Genomic DNA, 22,694 nt, shown 5'->3' on the forward strand with positions numbered 1-22,694 from the left:
CTCCAAAGCACACAGTTGTTACGCGAGCCTTGGTTCTGTCACCTTTGTGCTGGCTTGATCTAAGTCTCAGTTTCCTCATCTGCAAAATGGGGATGAGAATAATACCTACTGCACAGAGTATTTGTGAAGATTGAATGAAAACATCTGTGTAGCACAGGACACTTGATCAATGATGCTTATGATGAGCTAAACCTGTTTTCGGGTCCCCCCTTTACACTGAGGGGTAGGGGACTGCAAACACCTGAGAATGCAACCCTTCCCTATCTACACTACAAGAAGCATCAGAATGTTAGCTACAATACAGCCCCAAAGAACTGGTGACAGGTACTCGAACAGACACTTGTATTTGAATGCCCATTCCGTGTTCACAGAGGCAAAAGGTAGAAACAACCCAGATGTCCATCAGTGGATGAATGGACAACCAAGATGTGATCTATCCTCAACCATAAAAAGGAAATACTGCCATATGATAAAACATGGGTGGGCTTCCAAATAATATGCGGAGTGAGGGGCGCCTGGTTGGCTTGGTTGGAGGAACATGCGACTTTTGATCTCGGGGTTGTGAGTTCGAACCCCGGGTTGGACATAGAGATCACTTAAATAAATAAGCTTTAAAAAAGACAAATTCACATGGAATTAAAAAACAAAAAGAAAACAAAACAAAACCCCCTTCCACACACAGAAAAACCCCAATGTGCTGAGTAAAGGAAGCCCGGTACAGAAGGTCCCATAGTGTATAATTCCATTTCCGTGAAATATGCAGAAGGGGTAATTCCACAGAGACAAAACACAGATCGCTGTCTGCTCTGGGTCGGGGAGGGGAGGTTGAGGATGGGGAGTTCCTGGTTCTAAGTATGGGGTTTCCTTTTATGGGGATGAAAAGGTTTTGGAACTAGGAAGTTGTGGGGGTAGTACAACATTGTGAATGTGGTAAATGGCAAGGAATTGTTCACTTTAAAAGGATTAATTTTATATTATGTGAATTTCACCTCAATTAAAAAAAATGTGACCAAAAAAGGGTTAGGTAGAGGACTAAGGTTTGGAGATGTGTCTCCCTTATTCCTCCAGTCCCCCACAGGCTGGTCTTTACCCCAAAATGGGCTGCTGGAGCCTGGTCTCCTACCCCTGGCCTGGCAGAGGCTGGGGATGGTCCCACAGAGGATGTGACATGAGTGTGAGTCACTCCTCACCTGCAGATCACCAGGGTGGCTCTGAGACCCTCATGCTAGTAGCCACCTGAGTCCCTGGCCAGCCTTTAGGTGACTGAGCATGGCTTCAAAGTGAGCCAAAGCAACCATGGGAAGGTTGTCCAGCAGCAGCTCTATGCTCAAGGATGGCCACCAGGCAATCAGGTCCTTTCTGGGGAGAAAATGGAGCCACAGGGCAGGTGCATATTTGAGGGCAGAGATGACTGGTGTGAGGAGGCTGCAGTGTCCTCTGTGCGCTGTCTGGGGCTGAGCTACGGTAGCACCTTGGCCTTGACTTAGTCCTGAGCCCACAGCAGGACTTTGCCGTCAGCTGCCTGGGATGCTTCTGGACTCTGCCACATGTGCTGGCTGTGTGACCTTGGGCAAGTTACTTCACCTCTCTGAGGCAGCAGGAGCCACGGGACCAAGGAGAGAAGGAGCAGAGAGGAGGCGGGGAGAGAGGGAAATATTCAGCAATACTCTTGGAAATAGAAGTAGGAAGCTGAGGGCGTGCACAGAGAGCAGCTGAGCCCCACATTTACATTTTCCCCAAGCTGGGCTCTCTTCTGTTTTGGGGTGATTGCCCATGATTGGTGGCCATCAGGGTGGCCTGGCTTCCCCTTGCTATGGCAGCAGCACCTGGTTTTCTAGGTAGCCTCAGATCAAGATGTTCTCCGGGGCTGACCTTCCCATCCCTGCTCCAATGACTGGCTCAAGGATGTGCAGGGACCTGTGACAATCAATTTCGGACTCAGGCAGAACAGCAAGAAAGTGTCCTATTCCACTTGAAAATTTGAGAGCTGGGAAGACATAAGCTTGGAGCTTCTGGAGGGCCACTGTGTCTCAGAATGAATACACTCAGAGCAAAGCAAAACTTGGAGATGGAGACACTGAGAACTACTGATGTACACAGCTAGATCCAGCCATACCTGAAACGCTGTTACTCTTAGACTTCTCAACCAGGTGCGTCAGTTGGTTGGCTCTCATTGGCTGAAGCCCTGTTTGTGGGCAGGCTTTTGGTCACTTAGCAACGGAGAGACTCCCACCCAAGAACAACAGTGGTGCCTCCCAGGAACCATCCCCCACAGAAGGTCCCTTATGGGTTTCTCATGGCTGAAATAGGAGATGAGGACATGGTCTTGGGGTTGGGAGTAAGGAGTAAGGGCAGGCTGAGAGAAGCTGGGATGCCATGGGGGGCAGGAAAATACTCCCCTCATCAGGCTGAGATCTTCTGAGCCCCTACTATGTGCCGGACACTGGGGATCCAAAGGTGGACCCTACAGACACTGCAGTCTGTTCTCGTGCTCGGAAACAGATCATTGGTAGGTGACCTCTTAAATAAATGGACAGTAACAAGTTGGCAAGGACCTCAAAGTTCATTGAATTCTTCCAACAACCCTTATCTCTGTTTTCCAGGTGAGGAAACTGAGGCCCAGAGAAGGGAAGGTGACTTCCCTTAAGTCACGTAGCTACTCAGATTCCAAGCCAGGATTCAAACCCAGGTCTGGCATCACAGCTTTTAAGTTCTTGTTAATTTTTAAAAAATCTGTTACTTATTATTTACTTTTAGTTTCAAAGATTTTATTTACTTGAGAGAGAGCACAAGCAGGGGGAGCAGCAGAGGCAGAGGGAGAAGCAGGCTCCCCACTGGGCAGGACGTGGGGCTCGATCCCAGGACTCTTGGATCATGACCTGAGTCGAAGGCAGACGCTTAACTGACTGAGCCACCCAGATGCCCCTGTTTTTGTTTTTTTTTTTAAAGATTTTATTTATTTATCAGAGAGAGAGGGGGAGAGAGCGAGCACAGGCAGACAGAATGGCAGGCAGAGGCAGAGGGAGAAGCAGGCTCCCTGCTGAGCAAGGAGCCCGATGCGGGACTCGATCCCAGAACGCTGGGATCACGACCTGAGCCGAAGGCAGCTGCTTAACCAACTGAGCCACCCAGGCGTCCCATGCCCCTGTTTTTTTTATGTTTTCTATTTCTCGAAGGTGTGAACTGCCAACAAAACTTGTGAACAGAAGGTGGTAACACCCCACAGTTACGGAGGATTTACTACCTGCCAACCCTGTTCTGCGGGCTTTTTATTTATTTTATTTTATTTTTAATTTTATTTTATTTTTAAATTTCCTTAATTTTTAATTTTTTTTTATTTTTTAAGATTTATTTATTTATTTGACAGACAAAGATCACAAGTAGGCAGAGAGAGAGGCAGAAGCAGGCTGCCTGCTGAGCAGAGAGCCCAATGCGGGGCTTGATCCCAGGATACTGGGATCATGACCTGAACCGAAGGCAGAGGCTTTAACCCACTGAGCCACCCAGGAGCCCTAGGGCTTTTTATTCTTAACCAGATGGGGCAGCAAGATTTAGACTCAAAGTGGGACTGCCTGGATTTGAACTCATTTTGCTCGCTGCATGAGTCCAGGCCATTTCATCTTGGTTTGTTTATCTGTAAAATGGGGATGGAAAAATCACTCCTACTTCTCAGCGTTGTCCTGACAAGTGAAACACACAGCACAGCTCAGTGAACATGAGCCATTTTTCCTGAACCCCCTCCTAACACCTTATGAGACACGGGGGGTGAGGGTAGGAACGGGATGACATGATGCTGTTATTTCTTCTGTTTTACAGATGAGGAAACCAAGGCACAGAGAGGTTAAGTGACTTGCTGGAGGTCACACAGCTTGAAAATGGAAGAGTGGGGATTGGAACTCACTTATACACATTAAGCCCATTAATTTTGTTGGCAAAATTAAGGTGCAGCTCAGGGACCAGGCCAATCTAGCCTAGGAGGAAGAAAAAGAAATCAGACTTCATATACAGACTAAAGGCAGCCATTCTGCTGTTCTGGGAATGGGAGTGGCTTGTGTCAAGGGAAGGGATTAGTGATTTGCAGGTTTTGCTAGTGCAGGGTCGGAATAAGGGGAATAGCGTTTCTTTGGACTTGAGGTGGAGCCAGCTGCATGGTTAGGCTGTGATATCCAACAGGTCTGGGTAGTAATGCCAGCTCTGCCCCTTCCTGTGTGACCACAGGCGTGTTACTCACCTTCTCTGAGCCTTGCAGATTCCATGTGAGGGACTGGGGAGAAAGAGCTTGGCAGATCAGCAGTACACCTTGCAGGGGGCTGCCTGGCTGGCTCAGTCGGCAGAGCAGGTGACCAGATCTCAGGATCACGAGTGTGCCAGTGGAGCGTCCTTTTAACTAACTAGCTAAGGAGCTGGAGACACTGGGAGGAGGCTTAAGTCCTTGGGAGAAAGAATTCAGTAATTCGGGGGTCAGTGGCAAGGAGAGGCTTTACGGAGTGGGGAGAGGCCCCGGAAGGGATGGAGGGGACAAGGAGAGGAGCTGGCAGTGCTATGGAATGAGCTGGCAAGACCTTCCAGGTCTCTGTGCTTTCAGCAAAATTTCGCTCATACCCAGGACGCGGCTTCAGGCCGCTGGCGCGGACACCAGAGGAGGGGCCCTTGAAGTCAGGGACTCTGGCCCTTCCGGTCACTCCCCTTGCCCCATGTGCCTCCCAGCTTGCCGTGTGCCAGGCCCGCGAGTTGTGGTGGAGGACAATTTCAGTTCCTTCTTGGGGTTGGCAGGTCCTGCCCACTGCTGGGGTGGGGTGGCCGCTGTGGAAGGAAACTCTGCCTCAGACGCCAGCTTGGAGCGGGTCTTCCCCGGCTCGTGGCTAAGACAAGGCGCGGGGGAGGTGAGAACTGGAAGTGAGATGGCAGGTCCTGTGGGCACCTTCCCAGGAGGACTGGCTCAGGCCCTGAGTCATGGGCCAGTCAGCCGGCCCCGACTGTGTGCCCAAAGCTGTGCCAGGCGTGGGGACGCAGGTGCGAGAAAAGCAAACTCCCTGCCCTTGTGGACCTACCATCTAACGGGGGTTGGGGTAGTGACAGGTTCGGCACAGAGTCATCAGCCCCAAGTACACGGCCTACAGTTAGTTTCTCCTGCAGTTTTTTCTGCACCCGCCCCCCCTCCATCGCATGTGCCCTCTGGCCTCCTGGCGAGTTCCTCCTCATCTCGCCTTCTGAGAAAAGCCCCGGGGCCTCCTCATCTCATCTCCCCTCTCTTCTTGCTCTTTCTTCTCCAGCCACACTGGCCTCCTTACTATGTTTCTTGCCTCTGAGGCTTTGCATTTGCTGTTCCCTCTGCCAAGAATGCTTTTCCCTCTGGATAGCCGCATGGTTTGTGTCCTTATTTCCTTCAGGCCTTTCCTGAAAAGCGCCTTCTCTGGGAGGTCTTCCTGGCCCCTCCTAGCGACCCAGGAGGGCAAGCTCATTATCACTCACACTTCTTATGTTCTTCCCCTGCTTTATTTCTCTCCTTGACTCCTAACTTCATCTACTGTGCTGTGTGAATGTGCTTCCTTTTCACCCCCCTCTAATAAGAGAGGGGAGGAGCCCTTGTCTTTTTTTCTTTCTTTTTTATAAACATTGTATTGAAGGGGGCACCTGGCTGGTTTAGTCTGTACAGTGTGAGATTCTTAAGATTTTATTTATTTATTTGACAGACGGAGATCACAAGTAGGCAGAGCAGCAGGCAGAGAGAGAGAGAGGCAGAAGCAGGCTCCCTGCTGAGCAGAGAGCCCAATGCAGGGCTTGATCCCAGGACCCTGAGATCATGACCTGAGCTGAAGGCAGAGGCTTAACCCACTGAGCCACCCAGGTGCCCCAAGACCCTTGGTCTTGTGCTTGTGAGTTGGAACCCCACTTTGGGTGTACAGCTTATTTTAAATATACCCACCCCTAATTTATTGAGGAGAAATTCACATGGCATAAAATTGACCATTTTATTTATTCTTATTTATTTATTTATAAAGATTTTATTTATTTATTTGACAGAGAGAAGTCACAAGTAGATGGAGAGGCAGGCAGAGAGAGAGAGAGAGGGAAGCAGGCTCCCTGCTGAGCAGAGAGCCCGACGCGGGACTCGATCCCAGGACCCTGAGATCATGACCTGAGCTGAAGGCAGCGGCTTAACCCACTGAGCCACCCAGGCGCCCCTCTTATTTATTTATTTTTTAAAGTTTTTTGCCGGGGAGGGGCAGAAGAAGAGGGAGAGAGAGAGTCCCAGCAGACTCTGTGTTCAGCGCTGAGAAGAGCTCTATGCAGGGCCCAATCTCACAACCCTGAGATCAAAACCCGAGCAGAAACTAAGAGTCGGACACTTAACCAACAGTACCACCAGGTGCCCCCCAGAGATTTAATTTTTAAGTAATCTCTATACCCAACCCGGGGCTCGAACTTACAACCCCAAGATCAAGGGTCAGGCGACCTACCAACTGAGTCAGCCAAGAGCCCCAGAACTCTATTCCTTAATTACGGCTGAGTAATATTCCATTTAATGGATGCACCGTATTTTATTTATCCATTCATCCGTTGATGGACACTTGGACACTTGGGTTGCTTCCAACTTTTGGTTATTGGGAATATTGCTGCTATGAGCAGGCATGTACTTATTTTTACCTCGTATCTTGATAAATGCTGGTGGAAAGAATGACTGGAGGAAACAAAGAATGACTTGGAGGAAACCAAGGCACTGGACTCAGTGGGGTGGGGCTGGGAAGAGGGGATGGCTGGGTGAGGACTTGAAGGAGGAGCCTGGAAATGGGCCACATGTGCAAAGGCCCTGAGCACGGTGCGTTGCTGGAGCAGAAGGAAGCCAGGTGGCTGAAGCTGAGGGAGTGGAGATAGGACACGAGGCATGAGAAGCATGAGAAGCTGGAGGGGTGGGCAGAGGACCAGTAGGACAAGTAGGACCTTGTCACTCACAGGGTGGCGGTGGACGTGCTTCTGAGGCAGTGGGGAGCCACGGAAAGGCTCTGAGTAAGAGAGTGCCGTGCCTTGGTTTGCCTTAAGTTTTACTAGGATTCCCTCACAGGAAGATGGATGCACCGGGTGCCGGGGTCGGAGGGGCAGCCGGGAGACGGGAGAGGAGGCCACAGCAGCTGTCCTGGTGAGAGCTGAGAGTTGATGGTGGCCTGGGATGGGGAAGTGGTGGCGAGGATGGAGAAGTGACAGACTCAGACACGGTTCGGAGGTAAAATCATCAGGACTGGTAACCGCAGCCACAACTCAGTTCTGGTTCTCAAATTCCCCTTTCCAGGCCGTCTCAATCACGGCCTCTTCTCCAGCCCTCCCCAGTCCGCAGCCACAAAGCTGCTCAGCCATTCACAGCCGCCAAAGGCTGGAATGGCAGAATATCCTCAACAGATGAAAGAATAAACAAAATGTAGCATACCCGCACGGTGAGATACGACTTGGCCACAAAGAAAGGAAGTACTGATAAATGCTGTAAGGCTCATGGACATTAAAAACACTATGCTAAGTGAAAGAAGTAAGGCACAAAAGGCCCTATACTATGATTCCACTTACATGAAATATCCAGCATCGATAAATCCACAGCAACAGAAAGTAGAGGCAACCTACTGAATGTGAGAAGATATTCCCAAATGACATATCCAATAAGGGGTTAATATGCAAAATATATAAAGATCTCATGCGACCTAACACCTCAAAACCAAATAATCCAATTAAAATAAGCAGAAGATATAAATTGACATGTTCCCAAGGAAGACATCCAGATGGCCAATAGACCTATGAAGAGATGCTCCACATCACTCATCCTCAGGGAAATGAAAATTAAAACCACAACGGGATAGCACCTCACTCCCATCGGAATAGCCAGAATTAAAACAACCACAACCACAACCAGAAATAACATATGTTGCTGAGGACGTGGAGGAAAAGGGACTCTCCTGATGGTGGAAATGTAAGTTGGTGCAACCACTGCGGAAAACAGTGTGGAGATGCCTCAGAAAATTAAAAATAGTAACACAGTATGGTCCAGTCATCCCACTCCTGGGTATTTATCCAAAGAAAATAAAAACACTAATTTGGAAAGCTATATGCAATCCTGTGTTTAATGCAGCCCTACTTACACCAGCCAAGATATGGAAGCAGCCCGTGTCCACCCACAGATGAATGGATAAAGATGTGGGGTAGATACACAAAATGGAATATTACTCAGCCATAAAAAAGACTGAAATCTTGCCATTTGCAACAACATGGACGACCTAGAGGGTATAGTGCTATGTGAAATAAGCCAGACAGAGAAAGACTATCTTCATACAATTTCACTTACATGTGGAATCTAAAAAACAAAAATGAACAAACAAATAACAACAACAACAACAACAAAAACCAGAAACAGACCCATCAATACAGTGAACAAACTGGTAGTTGCCCTTGGGGAGGGAGGTGGAGATGGGCAAAAGGGGTGAAGGGGAGTGGAAGACACAGGCTTCCGGTTGTGGAAGAGAAGTCACGGGCATGAAAAGGACAGCACAGGGAGGACCATCAACAATACTGTAATAGCGTTGCACGGTGACAGATGGCCGCTGCGCTTGCGGTGAACAGAGCGTAAGTACATTGTTGAATCACTATATTGTACACCTGAAACTAATGTAGCATGGTGTGTCAAGTACACTTCCATGAAAAAAAAAAAAAAAGATAGAAAGTAGATTGGGTGTTGCCAGGGGCTGGAGGGAGAGGAGAAAGGGGAGTGACTGCTAAAGGTTGTGGGGTTTTCCTTTGGAGTACCAGGAATGTTCTGAAACTAGATAGTGTTGGTGATTAAACATCATGAATGTACGAAATGTCACTGAATTGTTTCTTTTATTTTGTGCTGGTGACTTTTCTTAAAGAAGTATTTATTTATGAGCAAGAGAGAGAGAGAGAGAGAGAGAGAGATTGAAAGCATGCATGCCAGGAGGCAGAGAGACTCCGTACTCAGCATGCAGCCTGATGTGGGGCTCGATCCCACGACCCTGAGATCATGACCTGAACCAAAACTAACAGTACGACCCTTAACCAACTGAGCCACCCAGGCGCCCCTGTGTTGATGACTTGTTTTTTTTTAAGACTTTATTTATTTATTTGACAGACAGAGATCACAAGTAGGCTGAGAAGTAGAGAGAGAGAGAGAGAGAGAGAGGAGGAAGCCGGCTCCCTGCCGAGCAGAGAGCCCGATGTGGGGCTCGATCCCAGGACCCTGAGATCATGACCTGAGCCGAAGGCAGAGGCTTTAACCCACTGAGCCACCCAGGCGCCCCACGTTGGTGACTTTTTAAAGCTCAAAGCTCTACCTTTTTTCTTTTCTTTCTTTATTTTTAGCTTTATGGAGGTATAATGGACAAATTAAAAGTAAGACATTTAAAGTGTACATTGTGATGATTTGATACATATATATAAACATTGTGAAGACTCCTCTTCCCTAGTTAACACATCATCAATGTGTTTTAGCGTTTCTTTCTTTTTTTTTTTTTTTTAAAGATTTTATTTATTTATTTAACAGAGATCACAAATAGGCTAAGAGGCAGGCAGAGAGAGAGAGAGAGGAGGAAGCAGGCTCCCTGCTGAGCAGAGAGCCCAATGTGGGGCTCAATCCCAGGACCCTGGGATCATGACCTGAGCTCCATGTGTGAAGGCGCCCCTAGCGTTTCTTTCTTTCTTTTTTTTTTCTTCTTTCAATGAGAACATTTAAGCTCTACTCTCTTAGCAAATTTAAATTATACAAACTGTGTTATCAGCTAGTCACCATGCTATATATGTATGTAAACACACACACACACACACACACATTTAAAGATTTTATTTATTTGTCAGAGAAAGAAAGAGCACAAGCGGAGGAGTGGCAGGCAAGGGAGAAGCAGGCTCCCTGCTGAGCAAGGAGCACAATGTGGGACTCAATCCCATGACCTCGGGATCATGACCTGAGCCAAAGGCAGATGCTTAACAGACTGAGCCACCCAGGTGTCCCTCATGTCCCTATGTTTACTTTAAAATGGTTTATTTTGAGGGCACCTGGCTGGCTTGGCTCAGTTGGTGGAGCATGCAACTCTGGATCTCAGGGTTGTAAGTTCAAGCCCCATGTTGGGTGTAGAGATTATGCAAAAAAAAAAAAAAATAAACATTTTTAAATAAATAAAATGATTAATTTTTTGTTACGTGAATTTCACCTCAATGAAAATTACAATAAACATTGAGGAATTTTTTTTTAAAAAGATGCCAGGTGGTTGCTTTCTGCCTCTTTCACCCATGGAAAACCCCAACTGCAGCACGAGGGGCTCTGAGAACCAAGGTTCACAGACTTCTGGGAAAATTTCCCCACATCAAGACCCAGAAATCTTTGTGCCTGGCATTTTCCTAATCTGGTGAGTGTTTACAGTTGCGGAAATTCGGGCTAGGCTTTCCTGGCTGAAGAATTTTGGCAGCATCCGGTATAGGTGGATTCAGGGCTTCAGTCACTATCAGATGCATTTAGGTACCTGTCTCGCTCCATGTTGTGGGTCTTGGTCCTACTTTCTCCCGTGCTGGCTTCACTATCAGGTAAGCCCAAGAGCCCAACTGCTCTTCTCCACCCACCCCTGCTTTTGCTTTGCTCTAAGCGACAGCCATCACTTGCTTAGACTAATATAATAGGATCCTCCTTGGTATCCTGCCTCTACCCTTCTTCTTGTAGTTCATCCTCCTCACACTAGCCAGGACCATGTTGAACCAAGACAGACCATGTTTCTCTCCTGTTCTCAAAACCCTCCCATGGCTCCCCATTCTTTTCAGAGTAAAAGTAAAATCTTATGATCCACAAGGCTCTAAGCCACCTGGTTCAACCAATACTCTCTGACCTTATTTCCAACGATTATTTCACTGGCCTGCTTGGCTGCAGCCCCACTGGGGCTGTTCCCTGTTCTCCAAACATGCTTGGGATGGTCCAATCTCAGGACCTTTGCATGTGCTGTTTCCTCTGCCTGGAACAATTTTCTCCCGGACATCTACATGGCTCTCTCCCTCACTTCGTTCAGGTCTCTGCTCCTCAGAGAGACTTTCTCTGAGCACCTTGTCTGAAGTTTCACTCACATTCTTTCTACCTCACCATGGCTGACTGTCTTCCTAGCACAGATCACTTCCAGAACTCAGTTGTTGACTGATTAAGGAACAGCACCTGAAACATAGTAGGTGCTTAGTAAGAGGCTGTAGAACGAATACATGATCCTGGTCTGTCCTGGTCCTCTCTTGTCCTCAGGCCAGGACCGGACAATGACTGAGTCCTGGAGGGTGGCAGCAAGAGCCAGAAATTTAAAAAAGGTCCAGGAGGTAGAACAATGGTATTTTGGGTGGAATAAAAAGAACAGCAGTTCCTGTTTGCTGAAAGCACCTACTGTGTGCCATGAACTTTATATTCACTGTCTTTACTTTACAGACGAGGAATCAGAGACTTAGAGACCTGAACTGACTTCTCAAGGGCCCACAGCAATCAAAGGGCTCTGTGGGACCCGAACCCCATAACCGCCCAACTCCAGGACTTTCCCTCTTCAATGGGACAAGGGGTAGGGTTGCCAAGCACCCTGTTTATATAATACAGTTCTCGACTGACTTTGTCAAAACGCCCGAAATGTGCTGTATTCAGATTTTTTTTTTTTAATAAATTACAAATTTTTAGCAGCGTTGTTTTTCAGATTTGGCTAGGAGCTAAAATTTCTAAATCTGGCGACGCTAGTCAGGGAAGAGCTCCGACTCCAGGCCTAGGGCTGCAGGACCTGGTCTCGCCCACGACCCCAGATGATTTTTCCCCTGCAAATCCGCCGTCGGTCCTTACCCCTAGAAGCGCGCGGTCTTCCGGGCCTAGGCCTCTTTCCTGGGATAGGGCGCTGGGGGTTGGGAATTAGGCGCGGTCCCTTTAAGAGCGGTTTCAGGAGCCGGCCTGCGGAGGCGTGGCGAACCCAGGGGCGTGCCGAGTCGGGGCAGGCCAATCCGGGGGCGGGACGAAGGCGGGGCGGTCCCGGTGTGGGTGGGTTGCGAAGGGTTAAAGGGGCGCGCCCGGGGGGTCGTGGACCGTCCGGCTGCTCCCGCCTCCTTCCGCCCGAGTGGCGCTCTCCCGCGGCTGCGCCAGCCCCGCCACCCAGGAGACAAAGCGCCACCGCTGCCGCCGCCACCCAGCGGGTCCCGGGCCATGGCCGGGCCGCCCCGGGGCCCCGCGCCTCCCGTCCCGCCGCTGCCGCCACCTCCCTAGGCTGCACGGCGAGGTAAGGCCGGCCTGGCGAGGGGGGACCTGCGGGTGGCCCTGCGAGGGGACGCAAGACCGGGCTCGGGCCGCCGTGGGCCTCGGGATCCCCGGCTGTCTGGGAGACCTCTGCTGGAGAGAGCTGCCCATCTGCGATAACACGCCACTGGTAATTTACCCTCTGGGGACCCCGGCTGCCGGCCGAGCTTGGCCGCCGACCCCCGCCCCATAGGGGACCTCCACTCGTGGTGGAGCTCTGGTTACCACGTTCGGCGGTGAACCACCTCATCTGGGCTCTGGCTGTCCTGTAAGGAGCACACCAGACACAAAGAAAGGAGCAGAGAGCAGCCAGGAGCAGTGCCAGATCTGGAAAAGCAGCCTCTGCAACGGGCAGTGGGGCTGCTTCGGGCATGGGCGGGGGCCCTGGGCTCTCTGTGGCCCTTGGTCTTGGAGAGGCCCTCTTCTTCGGGGTTCTCAGCACGTTTTTCTGTCTGTATCTGCCACACCCTCTCCCCCATTTCCACGATTGGGGACACTTGGGCAGCTGGATTCAATCTCAACACCTGCGGTCGGGCTTCTTGAATTGAATGCCAAATGTCATGCCTCAGTTTCCCCAGAGTCCTGGATTCTGGGCCAGCTGTGTCCCTGGAGACCGTAAACTAACTAATTTGCCTTTTGGACAGCTTCTTGGCAGAGTGCTCACTGCCTGGTAAACATTTTGCCGAATGACTTCTTGGGATTTATTCAATCCTTCCCAAAGGGATAGAGATTAATATTCTCACTTTATGATGAGGCTCACCCCGATGCCCAGCGGCAGGGCTTTTGGTTCCTTTCCCAGAGTTTGCCAGTGGGTTTTCCTCATTCTAGTCCATGCAACCCACTCTGCAGCGAGTTTGGCAGATGGGAAACAGGCTAGGAAAGGTAAAATGAAATGTTTTAGATGGAGGAGAGAACTTGGCCCTGGGACCAGAGAGAGGCCAGGCTCCCTCTAGTTTCCTGCTTGGCCAAAGGCTGTTGAATCAACAGCAGTACCCGGAGTGGACTCTGAACTTGGAAAACAGCATGAGAGTGAGGAGATAAGTGGGTAACCAGGCCCTCCCAGGAGCTGGAGGTTGCACGCCTTCTGTTTCCTATCCTCTTTTTTTTTTTTTTCCTGGCTGGAGGAGGCAAGAGTCATGGGCAGAGTGGGGTTCTGTGCTGGGCCGAGATCGTGGGCCAGGCTGGCCCCATTTGGGCAGCAGCAGGGGGACAGCTGCTGAGCCATGAGGGAAACTGCTCTTCCTTGGGTCTTAATGGGGTGGGGACATCTCAGGATCAGCCCCTTTGTGCTGGTTGCCTGGAGCATGTGACTCTGGGCACAGCACTGTGCCTTTGGACAAGTTACTTAACCTCTCTGTCTCCATTCTCCACATCTATGAATGTGGGTTGGGGATGTAGAGAGATTTCAGAAGATAATTGTCTGATTCATTCCACAGGTATCTGAGCATCAACTACATGCCAGGCGCTGGAATTCAGGCAGGAAACCCCTGCCCTCCCAGAGCAGGCAGAGATGACTCAGGTAATTTCAGGTTGGGGTGCAGGGGAGTGACTGGGGGTGTGTGTCTCTTGCGTACAGGGTGGTCAGGGACTGCTTCCCTGATGGTCATGCTGACACTGAAGGAAGAGAAGTCAGCCATGTGAAAACAGAGGGCCATTCCAGGCAGAGGGGAACAGCCAGGGCAAAGGCTGGTGTGTCTGGGGAACAGCAAGGAGGCTCGGGTGGCTGGAGCTGAAGGAGCAAGGGGGAGAGAGGGAGGGGAAGGCATTTGGAAGCCACGGGTAGGACTGAATTTAATACTGGGACAAGCAGGGAGTCATGGGAGTGTTTAGAGTAGAGGAGGGGCGTGGTTGGACTTTTCTTAACAGGATCCCTCAGTGGGGAATGGATTGTAGTGGGGCCCGGGGAGGGGCCAAGGAGGGAGTTTGGCTCTTACCCTGAAGAGGATAGGGAAGGGGCAAGGGTGGAGGCAGGGAGACAACCAGGAAGCTGCGGCAGCTGTGAGATCAGTGAGGATAGGGATGGAGGACAGGGAAGGGGTCGAGGGCAGAGATATTAGACCAGTGATTTGGAAGAGGTTGGGATGGGGGGGGCATCAACTGGGCTTGATCAGTGCACAGTGGGGGTGAGGGGGCGAGGCAGAATGCTGAGGGGAGCATTTGGTGAGGCCGAGAAGAGTATCAACACTACCACTGCTGAGGGTGTACTGTGTGTCCAGCACCAGGCTCGGCACCTTCTACAGAGTCACTGTCACATCGCAACACCCTGATGTAGGTGCCGTCATGATCCCATCTTACAGATGTGGAAAAGGAGGCCCAGAGAAGCTTAAAGGTTGCCCGGCTCACACGACCCGAACACTACAGAGCTGACATTTGAACCCAGAGAAGAGCAAGCCGGCACCAGACCGGGCAGAGGGCAGGGAGGCAAGCGCTGGCCTGAGAGGTAGGAGGGCGATGGGGCCAGTAGGGTGGGTGGTTCTTGTGTGAAATGGAGCCAGGGTCTGCATGGAGTTGTTGGGGTGTGAGGAAGGACGCATGAGTCCTGTTTTGCAGAGAGGAACTGAGGCTTAGAGCAGGGCAGCCTGTGTCTAAAGTCACTCAGCTCAGGTAGGCAGAGCAGGGATTACATGCCCTGAGCCTTCAGGGCCTCTGTCTGACCTTGGTCCCACTGCTAGGTCAAGACAGGCTGATCGCTACTAAATCACAGCTCGTGTTGTCTCTTCCAGGAAGCCTTCCCTGACTGCTCAGGCAAGTTAGATGACATGGATTCAGTTGGGAGCGGTTGTTCCTTTGTTCCGCTGCTCTGGGTCAGGTTGCCTGGCTTGGCAGATGCTCCCAAGAGAGTCACCAGCCGTACCTCATTCCTCCAGCCCCTGAGTAAGGCACCACCCAGGCTGGGGAATAAATGTTAATTGAGTACCTTCTGCAATCCAGGGATTTTACATGCTTTGCCTCTTGAAAAATACAGCTACTGTCCTGTGCAGAGTGGGGCTGTGAATCCCAAACAAACTGTCCATGAAATACTTCAAGGGAAGGTATGGGTATGTTGGGGGCCCAGGTTCCACCTCCCAGTTAATCCCGTCTGGCCAGTGTTGCCCCCATCATGTACTCTTTGGGGGAAAGTGGATAAAAATCACTGGCCAAATGTATAGAGTTGGAGTCCTCTGCTTTAAGGGGATATTAGGTGCGCTCTGCATCCCTTTCCTATAAGTGAGGGCCAAGCCCTGGGCCTTTTATCTGGGTCACTTCATAACAGTGTTTTCTGCCTCTTCCCTTCCCCCTCGGCTCTGGCCTCACCAGCCTCCTGGCTGTTTCTCAAGCATAGTAGCAGGTTCCTACCTCAGGCCTTTGCACTTGCTCTTCCCTCTGCTTGGTATGTCTCTGGGGCTCCTTCCCTCACCTCTTCAAGTCTTTGCTCAGATGTTACCTTCTCAGTATAGCCTTTCCTGACTCCCACTAAAGTCAAACATTCCTTTGGTCCCTAACACCCTTGGCCCCTTCCCTGTATTTTATTTTCTATAGCACTGAAGACCACCTGGCAGACGTACCTTTACCTGTTTGTTAATGGTCTGCCCTCTTCCCCTGCCACTAGCATGTCAATGCCACCAGGGCAGTGGCCCTCTCTCGTTTATGGCTGTACTCCTTGTGCCTGGAACAGTCCTCGGCACATAGAAGGTCCTTAACAAATCTGATGAGTGAAGTTTGATGAATGAAGGCCCTACAGCCTTCCAAAATAAGTTCTGTTCATATCCCCATTCCACGGATAGGCAAATCAAAGCCAGTTGTAAAAGCGGTGCTGGGACCTGGAAGGGACCACAAAGAGACAGCCGGTCTGGTTTCTGGGGATGCTGAAAACCTCCCGGCCTGAGATGAGGCCTGGGTTTGAATTTCAGTTCCGCCCAACCTGCTTTGTAACTAGCTCTCTTTGTCAAATAGGGGTGGTGCGAGCCCTACCAGCTGGGGTTTGCTGCGAGATGAAATGAGTTAATACATACAAAATGCTTGGCCTGCGGGAATTACGCTCCACCTTACCTTGGGGAGACTTCGGGAGCTAGTTAGCCCTGCATTTGGGCCCTGGCTCTGATCCTGAAGAGCTGCGTGAGCGTGGCCAGGCCGCTTCTGCTCCAGGAGCCTCAGTTTCCTCAGCTGTGCGGGGGTGGGGAGGCGTTGACGGCCTCGGGTGGCCAAGGGTGGCAGTAAGGTCACAGCGAGGCGCGGTGCGGGGAGGGACCTGGTGGCCGTGGCAGTCACAGTGGGCTGTCCTGGGGAGCAGGGACAGGCCCCTGCGTGGCCGCCATGAAGCTGAACGAGCGCAGCCTGGCCTTCTACGCCACGTGCGACGCGCCGGTGGACAACGCGGGCTTCCTGTACAAGAAGGGCGGCCGGCATGCGGCCTACCACCGCCGCTGGTTCGTGCTGCGCGGCAACATGCTCTTCTACTTCGAGGACCCGGCCAGCCGCGAGCCGGTGGGCGTCATCATCCTGGAGGGCTGCACGGTGGAGCTGGTGGAGGCCGCCGAGGAGTTCGCCTTCGCCGTGCGCTTCGCCGGGGCCCGGGCGCGCACCTACGTGCTGGCCGCCGAGAGCCAGGCCGCCATGGAGGGCTGGGTGAAGGCGCTGTCGCGGGCCAGCTTCGACTACCTGCGGCTCGTGGTGCGCGAGCTGGAGCAGCAGCTGGCCGCCATGCGGGCCGGGGACTGTCCGCCGCCGCCGCGCCGGCCGCGCGCGCTCCCGCCCAAGGAGAACGGCTGCGCCGTGTGGAGCGCGGAGCCGCTGGCCGCCAGCCCCGCCCCCAGCCCCGCCCCCAGCCCCGCGGGCCCCTCGGCTGCGGGCTCCCGGCCCGGCCCCGCGCCGCCGCCGCTCCCTCCCCGGCGGCGGGCCTCGGCGCCCAACGGGCCCCTCTGCGCAGGCTCCTTCGCCCGGCTGCACGAGCTGTACGGGCAGGAGGTCAGGGCGCTGAGAAGCCAGTGGCTCAGGAGCCGAGCCCAACCCTGACGTCACCCCTGGGGTGGGGGAGCTGGTTCCAGCTGGACCCCAGCCCCAGGCCTCGTTCTGACAGGCCCTGCCCTGGGATACCAGGGTGGAGGGGGGTTCCTGAGGGAAGTCGGGGTGGCCTGGTTTCCGGGACCCGGCTTCGAGGGGTGCGTTAGGACTGTGGGACTCAAAGGGAGCCCTGTGCCTTCTTCTGGGGAGCCTCTGGGGCCTCGGTGAGCCTCAAGAAGCTGGAGTCCTGGTATCCAGGGAACTCTGGCCCCAAGCCGGCCGGAGTCACCCAGCAAAGGCCTGTTGCTGTTAACAGGCCCCCACTGGGGTGACTGGGACCACGTGATAATCTGGGGCCTGAAAGGCAATGCCAACTCAGCCCTGGTCCTGGCCTCTGGGACTGGCCCTGGACATGGACAGAGAGAAGCCTTGGCCTGGCGGCACCACACCTGGGTCTCACCTTTTGCTCCAGGGCCTGGCTCCAGGCCGCCTTCCTGACTCCCCAGGCAGGTGCAGAAGGCTGCGCAGGCGCAGGTTTTCATGCGCAACCGGTGCGTTGAGATGGCCTGCTCCCGAGGCAGGACTTTGCCCTGGGACTCAGCCAGGCCTTGAGAAGGTACTGCTAGCACAGCAGCGGCCCTCTGGTTTGGTCCATGCGTGTGTCCCTGTGGGGGTTCTCACATGCCTTCCCGACACTCCTTAACCACATACTTCAGTCTCCTTCAGAACTGGGTTTTCTGCCCCAGCCGGGGCTGGGCCTTCTGGGCCCTCTCAGGAGCTCGCCTGACCTTGTCCAGCCCTGAGCTGGGCAGGTGTGGCCTGAGCTGACTTTCTAGCCGGGTTCCCCAGGGATGGGTGGCCAGGAGCTGACTCACCACCCAGAAAGGGCCTGGGTGCTGATCTGGTACTGCAAAGAAACAGCTGCCACGCTGTGTTTAGCTTCTGGAAGCCCCTCACTCCACAGTCCCCGCCCACCTCCACCCCCAATATTCTGATGGGGAGACCAGGTCTTGCTTTGCCTCGAGGCCGACTGCTGTTTTACGTACTCACCACAGTGGCCATTCTTCTTCCAGGGAGAATCTTGGGGGGCTGGGACACCCCTGGCCCTCAAGCTGGGTTTTGTTTACAGTCCTCAGTGCCCCACACTGGGGACCACCTGAGGACACATATGACCCAACCTGTATTTCCCCAGAGGGTCCCTCTTGGTGACAGTGGGTCTTGGTCCTGAGGCCCCTTCCTGCTGTCTTTGAAGACCCTGGGGCTCGGGGAAGAATGGGGGGGGGTGTCTGTGTCTGCAGTCACCAGCTCACTGCTGGCTCAGTTGACTGGGGCTTCAGTTTTAATTTAATTTTTAATACTTTAGGGTGTTTTCCCCCCAGCAACAGAGCCTGGTGTTTTCACTGCTTTTGTTTCTTGTTCGCTCGTGGGAGGGGGTGAGGTGCCCCAGCTCTGGGCTGGCTGAGGGTCGGCGGCGGGCAGTTGGCACGGCTCCCAGGGATCAGGATCAGGAGCCTGGGCTGGAGACCGTCCCCTCAAGAATCTCACCTGGTTTTCTACCTTCTTCCCAGTCTCTACACGTCCTGTTCCGCTGACAGGTGCCTCTGGGGTGTTCCTACGCTTCCCATGCCCCTCCTTTCCAAGTCCCCAGTGGAGGGGGTAGGGATGGCTGCTGTTGTCTATAGGCTCTGGGTCTCCAGGGATGTTAAGATCTGCCCAGAGCCCAGGTACTGGCCAGACCCAGCTGGTGGGGTGAGGTGTCAGCCCCCATCCTGGTACAGGTTTACAAGCTCTGTAAAGGTACAGTGCCTACCATTGCTCCCCTATATCACCCCACCCCCACAAAAAAGCACAAGATGGGGTCAGGCTGCCTCCGGAGTTGGGTGGGGACAGAGATATCTGGCAGCCTGGGAGGGGCATGGAAAGGCTAAAATTAAAAAAACTGGTCCAAAAAATGGCTGATTGTCTCATTTTCCCCCATCAAAATCCTTCATTGCAGAGCAGACCCTACAGGAGAAATGACTTGCAGATGCGAGTGCCCATGGCTGATGTTCTGCCGGGCACATTCTCAACATCTTACAGCAGATAACAGCTCCGTTTTACAGATGAGGGAACTGAGACTTGAGTTGAGAAAGCTGCTAAGTTCACACAGCTGTAAAAGTGTCAGAGTAGGGACATAAACACCTAGAATCCTGTGGAAGAAGGGCAGAGCCTTCCAAAGGAATATGGTGGTGGTGGTGGGGGGTGGAGTTGCAAAGTTCCTTTTCAGAGGGGAGAGGAAGGAGGGGGAAAGGTGAAGACTTACAAGTTAACTGTGGGCTAGGGCTTGACAGTTGGGAGGGACGTCCCGGATGGCCGATGGAAGAGCCAAAACCTGCCTCTTCCCACAGATCAGTTCGTGGTGGCTGCCTAGGGCCCGGGAAGAGATTGCTGACATCAGTGCTGGTTCAGCGAGAAAGAGCCTGTGATGAGAGATGTCTTCTGTGAGCACAGGGTGGATGGTGGTGGTGCTCAAACAAGACTCCTCGAGCTTGTTTGCTGGGCTACTGGGGGATTCACAGATGGGAAGGGGCTGGCCCAAGGTGGTCCTAATGTGGTTTCAGAACTTGAGTCACGTGTCTCCCTTGCCAGCCTGGAAAAATTGTGCACACTCAGGAAAATGTGGCTTAGGATGAGCAACCTACCATCCTCCGTCCTCCGAATAAGTTCATGAATAAGAAATGAAAATGATCAGGGTCAGGGAATCATGCCACCCTGAGCACCCAGGATGTGCTGAGTAATTACTCCCACCTCTCCCGGGACCACAGCTGACATGGGAGCCAGGGAAGTGGTTCCCCACACAGGCTGAGTCAGGGTGCTCCCTGTGGTGTTTGTGACCACAGTCTGCAGGGCCTGGGCTGTAGGATGGGGGAAGTCGCAGGAGAGAGACAGCCCCAAGAGGGAGGGTCACAAGGGTGTCCTCACGTGCCAGGCTTTTGAGGGCTGGAATGTTTTCTTGCAACCCGCTGAAAGGGGAAGGGATGACAAGTCGGTCCATACCAGAGCGTTGGACATCTACCTGCTAGTATGTCAGTGTTTCCGCCAGACCAAGGGGGGATGTTTGGGGCATGTGTCTAAGGGTGAGTAAAACATCCCAGAAGCAGGACAAAGTAGAGGAAATTGTCCTCACCAAACAGTCTTTTGGGGGATATTGTATATATTCAGAGGGATATTCTGAGAAGCCACTTGGGGTAGGGGTGAGAACCTCAAGGACGGCAACCAGGCCAAAAGCTATGGGCTGGCTGCCCACATCCATCTACCCTAAATGGTTAATTGTGCTGTTCCCTCTTGACTTTCAGGGATCAGCTAGACTTTAGCTGCTAAAGAATGGCTGTGTGACTGAATTTCAGCCAATGAGATGTGAGTAGAAGGGTCTTCTTGCTTCTAAAAAGAGATACAATGAAGAGCTCTTCATTGCTCTCTGGGGATAGGTTACATCTGATGCCTGGAGCTGTGGCAGCCATCTTGTGATCATGAGTAGGCCACGCTAAGGAAAATCTGCCCTGCTGGGTTGTACATATTTGAAGATATCCTTGAACTGACAAATCAGTGGACCAGAAGCCTGCCCTACTCCTGGACATCTAGTAATTTGAGGTATTAAATGTTCTTGTTTAAAGGTTTGAATGGACTTTTTTTTTTTTTTTTTTTCAGCCAGAGGCTTCCTAACAGGTAAGTTTGAATGACTGTAGCTGTTCCCTCTAAGGAGCATGGCTCTAGGTGACTAAGTGTAGGGCTGTTCTCAGCTCAGTGAGGAGAAGGTTAGTGCTGGGTGGTATTTGCTGGGACATCCATCTCTCTTCAGAGCAAACAAATACTGAAAGAATAGCACTGTACTTATACGTTCTAAGAGGAGCTGTTCTGTCCCAACTGTCCACTCCTCCCAACCCATCCCCAGACACCTTAACTCATGTTACACAAACTTGGTTATTGAAAAGTTCCTACTACTTGTCCCAATTTCTGAATTCGCGGCATCTAAAATGAAACTCTTCAAGAGTAGAAAAATGATAAACTCCTTAATTAAGCCCAACTCCAAATTTGCATTTCCTGATGAAGACTTTTTAAAAGGTGGGTCCCATGAACTGTTTTTTCACTTAGGGTTTCAAGACGGTTACCTGCTCCTGACAGAGGGGTCAGAGCTGGCTTGGTCTGATCACACTTTTGGGGCCACAGCCATGGCTGTTCTTACCAGGAGGGGTTTGGGAAGCACTTGCAGGCTGAGTGCCACTGCACTCCCTTCATTGTTCAGGGGAACTGTTGTTATTGTTTCTCCGGTTGTGGGGCCGAGATCCAGGGCAGTGCACCCAGGCCTTCCAGAAGGTGCGGATCAGCTCTGCTGTTGGTGTGCACCCACCCAGGGCTTGGCACTGAGATGCCAATCGCTGCCTCCCGTGCCCCGTGAGCTCACGTGATTCTTCTCTCCCCAACTATGGTCACCAGGCAGGAGTTGGTCTCAGACGCAGGCTGAGCCAGGCAGGGTCCTGGGAACTTTGAATTTGGAGGAACAGACTCAGGTGTGAGGGGGCCTGAGAGAGAGAGACCATCTGGTACCCCAAAGCCTGGCTGAACATCCTGCCTCTGGATTTCACAGGGTCTTCTCCTTATCTTCCCAATAAACCGTTCGCACATCTCTAAGAGGATCCATATTGCTCTCAACCCAGCCGTTCCCAATGATGCCAAGACACCCAGCGGATGTTTGTTTCACACACCCATGCTCTCCTGTTGCACCAGCATCTGGGGCCTGGCACACCCAGTGGGGCCAACAAAAAATCAGCTCTTCCTCCCATCTGCTGATACCTGTGATGCCCTAGTAACCTCAGGGGGTAGCCATGGTTTAAGAATGCAGATTCCTGGGCCCTGGCTCCCAGAAATCTGGGTCAGGAGGTTGGTTGGAGGTAGAGCCCAGGAAGCTGCATTTTGAGTAGGAAACAGGGATTTTAGGGCCACAGTGTAGGAAATGCTCATTTAATCTTCGAAGAAAACTTCTAAGGCGGTGTGGTAGCCAGACCCCATGATGGGCCCCATGAGCCTTGCCTCCTGGTGTCCGTGCCTTTGTGTTGTCCCCTCTCGCACTGAGTCATGGCAGGCCTGTGTGCCAAGGGAATACCGTGGGAGTGACAGTAGGACTTACAAGTCTGGGTCACGGAAGACACCGCAGGCTCTGCCTTGCTCCCTCTTGCCTGGCGTGCTGTGGGGACACTCAAGCAGCCCTGACAGAGGAACGGAAGCCCTCAGCCAACAAGCCAGCCCCAGCCTGCCAGTCATGGAGGGCGCCATCTTGGGATCAGATTCTCCGGCCCCAGACCGCAGCCCTGGTGGTTGGCAGCTTCCTGGTACCCTCATGAGGGATCCAGGACCCAGAACCACCCGGTTACACCACTCCTAAATTCCTGACTCA

At 52.3% G+C, this 22,694-nt stretch overlaps 1 protein-coding gene and 1 long non-coding RNA gene across 5 annotated transcripts; both read left to right on the plus strand.

Moving 5' to 3' along the window:
- The first annotated feature begins 1,784 nt into the window (after positions 1–1,784).
- Positions 1,785–8,022, plus strand: LOC116571925. The gene is made up of 3 exons (XR_004278050.1): positions 1,785–2,509; positions 2,604–2,689; positions 7,289–8,022. It is a non-coding gene; the product is annotated as an uncharacterized LOC116571925 (long non-coding RNA).
- Positions 8,023–12,007: 3,985 nt separating this feature from the next.
- On the plus strand, positions 12,008–19,194 carry PHETA1 (PH domain containing endocytic trafficking adaptor 1). Of its 4 annotated transcripts, none has more exons than XM_032310446.1 (4): positions 12,008–12,413; positions 13,720–13,802; positions 14,556–14,723; positions 16,554–19,194. In XM_032310446.1, the coding sequence occupies exon 4, from the start codon at positions 16,577–16,579 to the stop codon at positions 17,273–17,275; it is 699 nt and encodes a 232-aa protein (XP_032166337.1). In that variant the 5' UTR covers positions 12,008–12,413; positions 13,720–13,802; positions 14,556–14,723; positions 16,554–16,576; the 3' UTR covers positions 17,276–19,194. The 4 variants fall into 4 exon arrangements, 3 of the variants coding, with proteins under 3 accessions (XP_032166337.1, XP_032166335.1, XP_032166334.1); XM_032310444.1 differs by having other exon boundaries at positions 12,012–12,266; positions 14,581–14,723; XM_032310443.1 differs by having other exon boundaries at positions 12,013–12,413; positions 14,581–14,723.
- The last annotated feature ends 3,500 nt before the right edge of the window (positions 19,195–22,694 follow it).

The sequence above is a fragment of the Mustela erminea genome, chromosome 13 (genome assembly GCF_009829155.1).
Source record: "Mustela erminea isolate mMusErm1 chromosome 13, mMusErm1.Pri, whole genome shotgun sequence".
In the NCBI taxonomy this organism is placed as follows: domain Eukaryota; kingdom Metazoa; phylum Chordata; class Mammalia; order Carnivora; family Mustelidae; genus Mustela; species Mustela erminea.

Excerpts from the sequence above, each read along its gene's own strand:
- PHETA1 (XM_032310446.1), top strand. The coding sequence starts at position 16,577 with ATGAAGCTGAACGAGCGCAGCCTGGCCTTCTACGCCACGTGCGACGCG.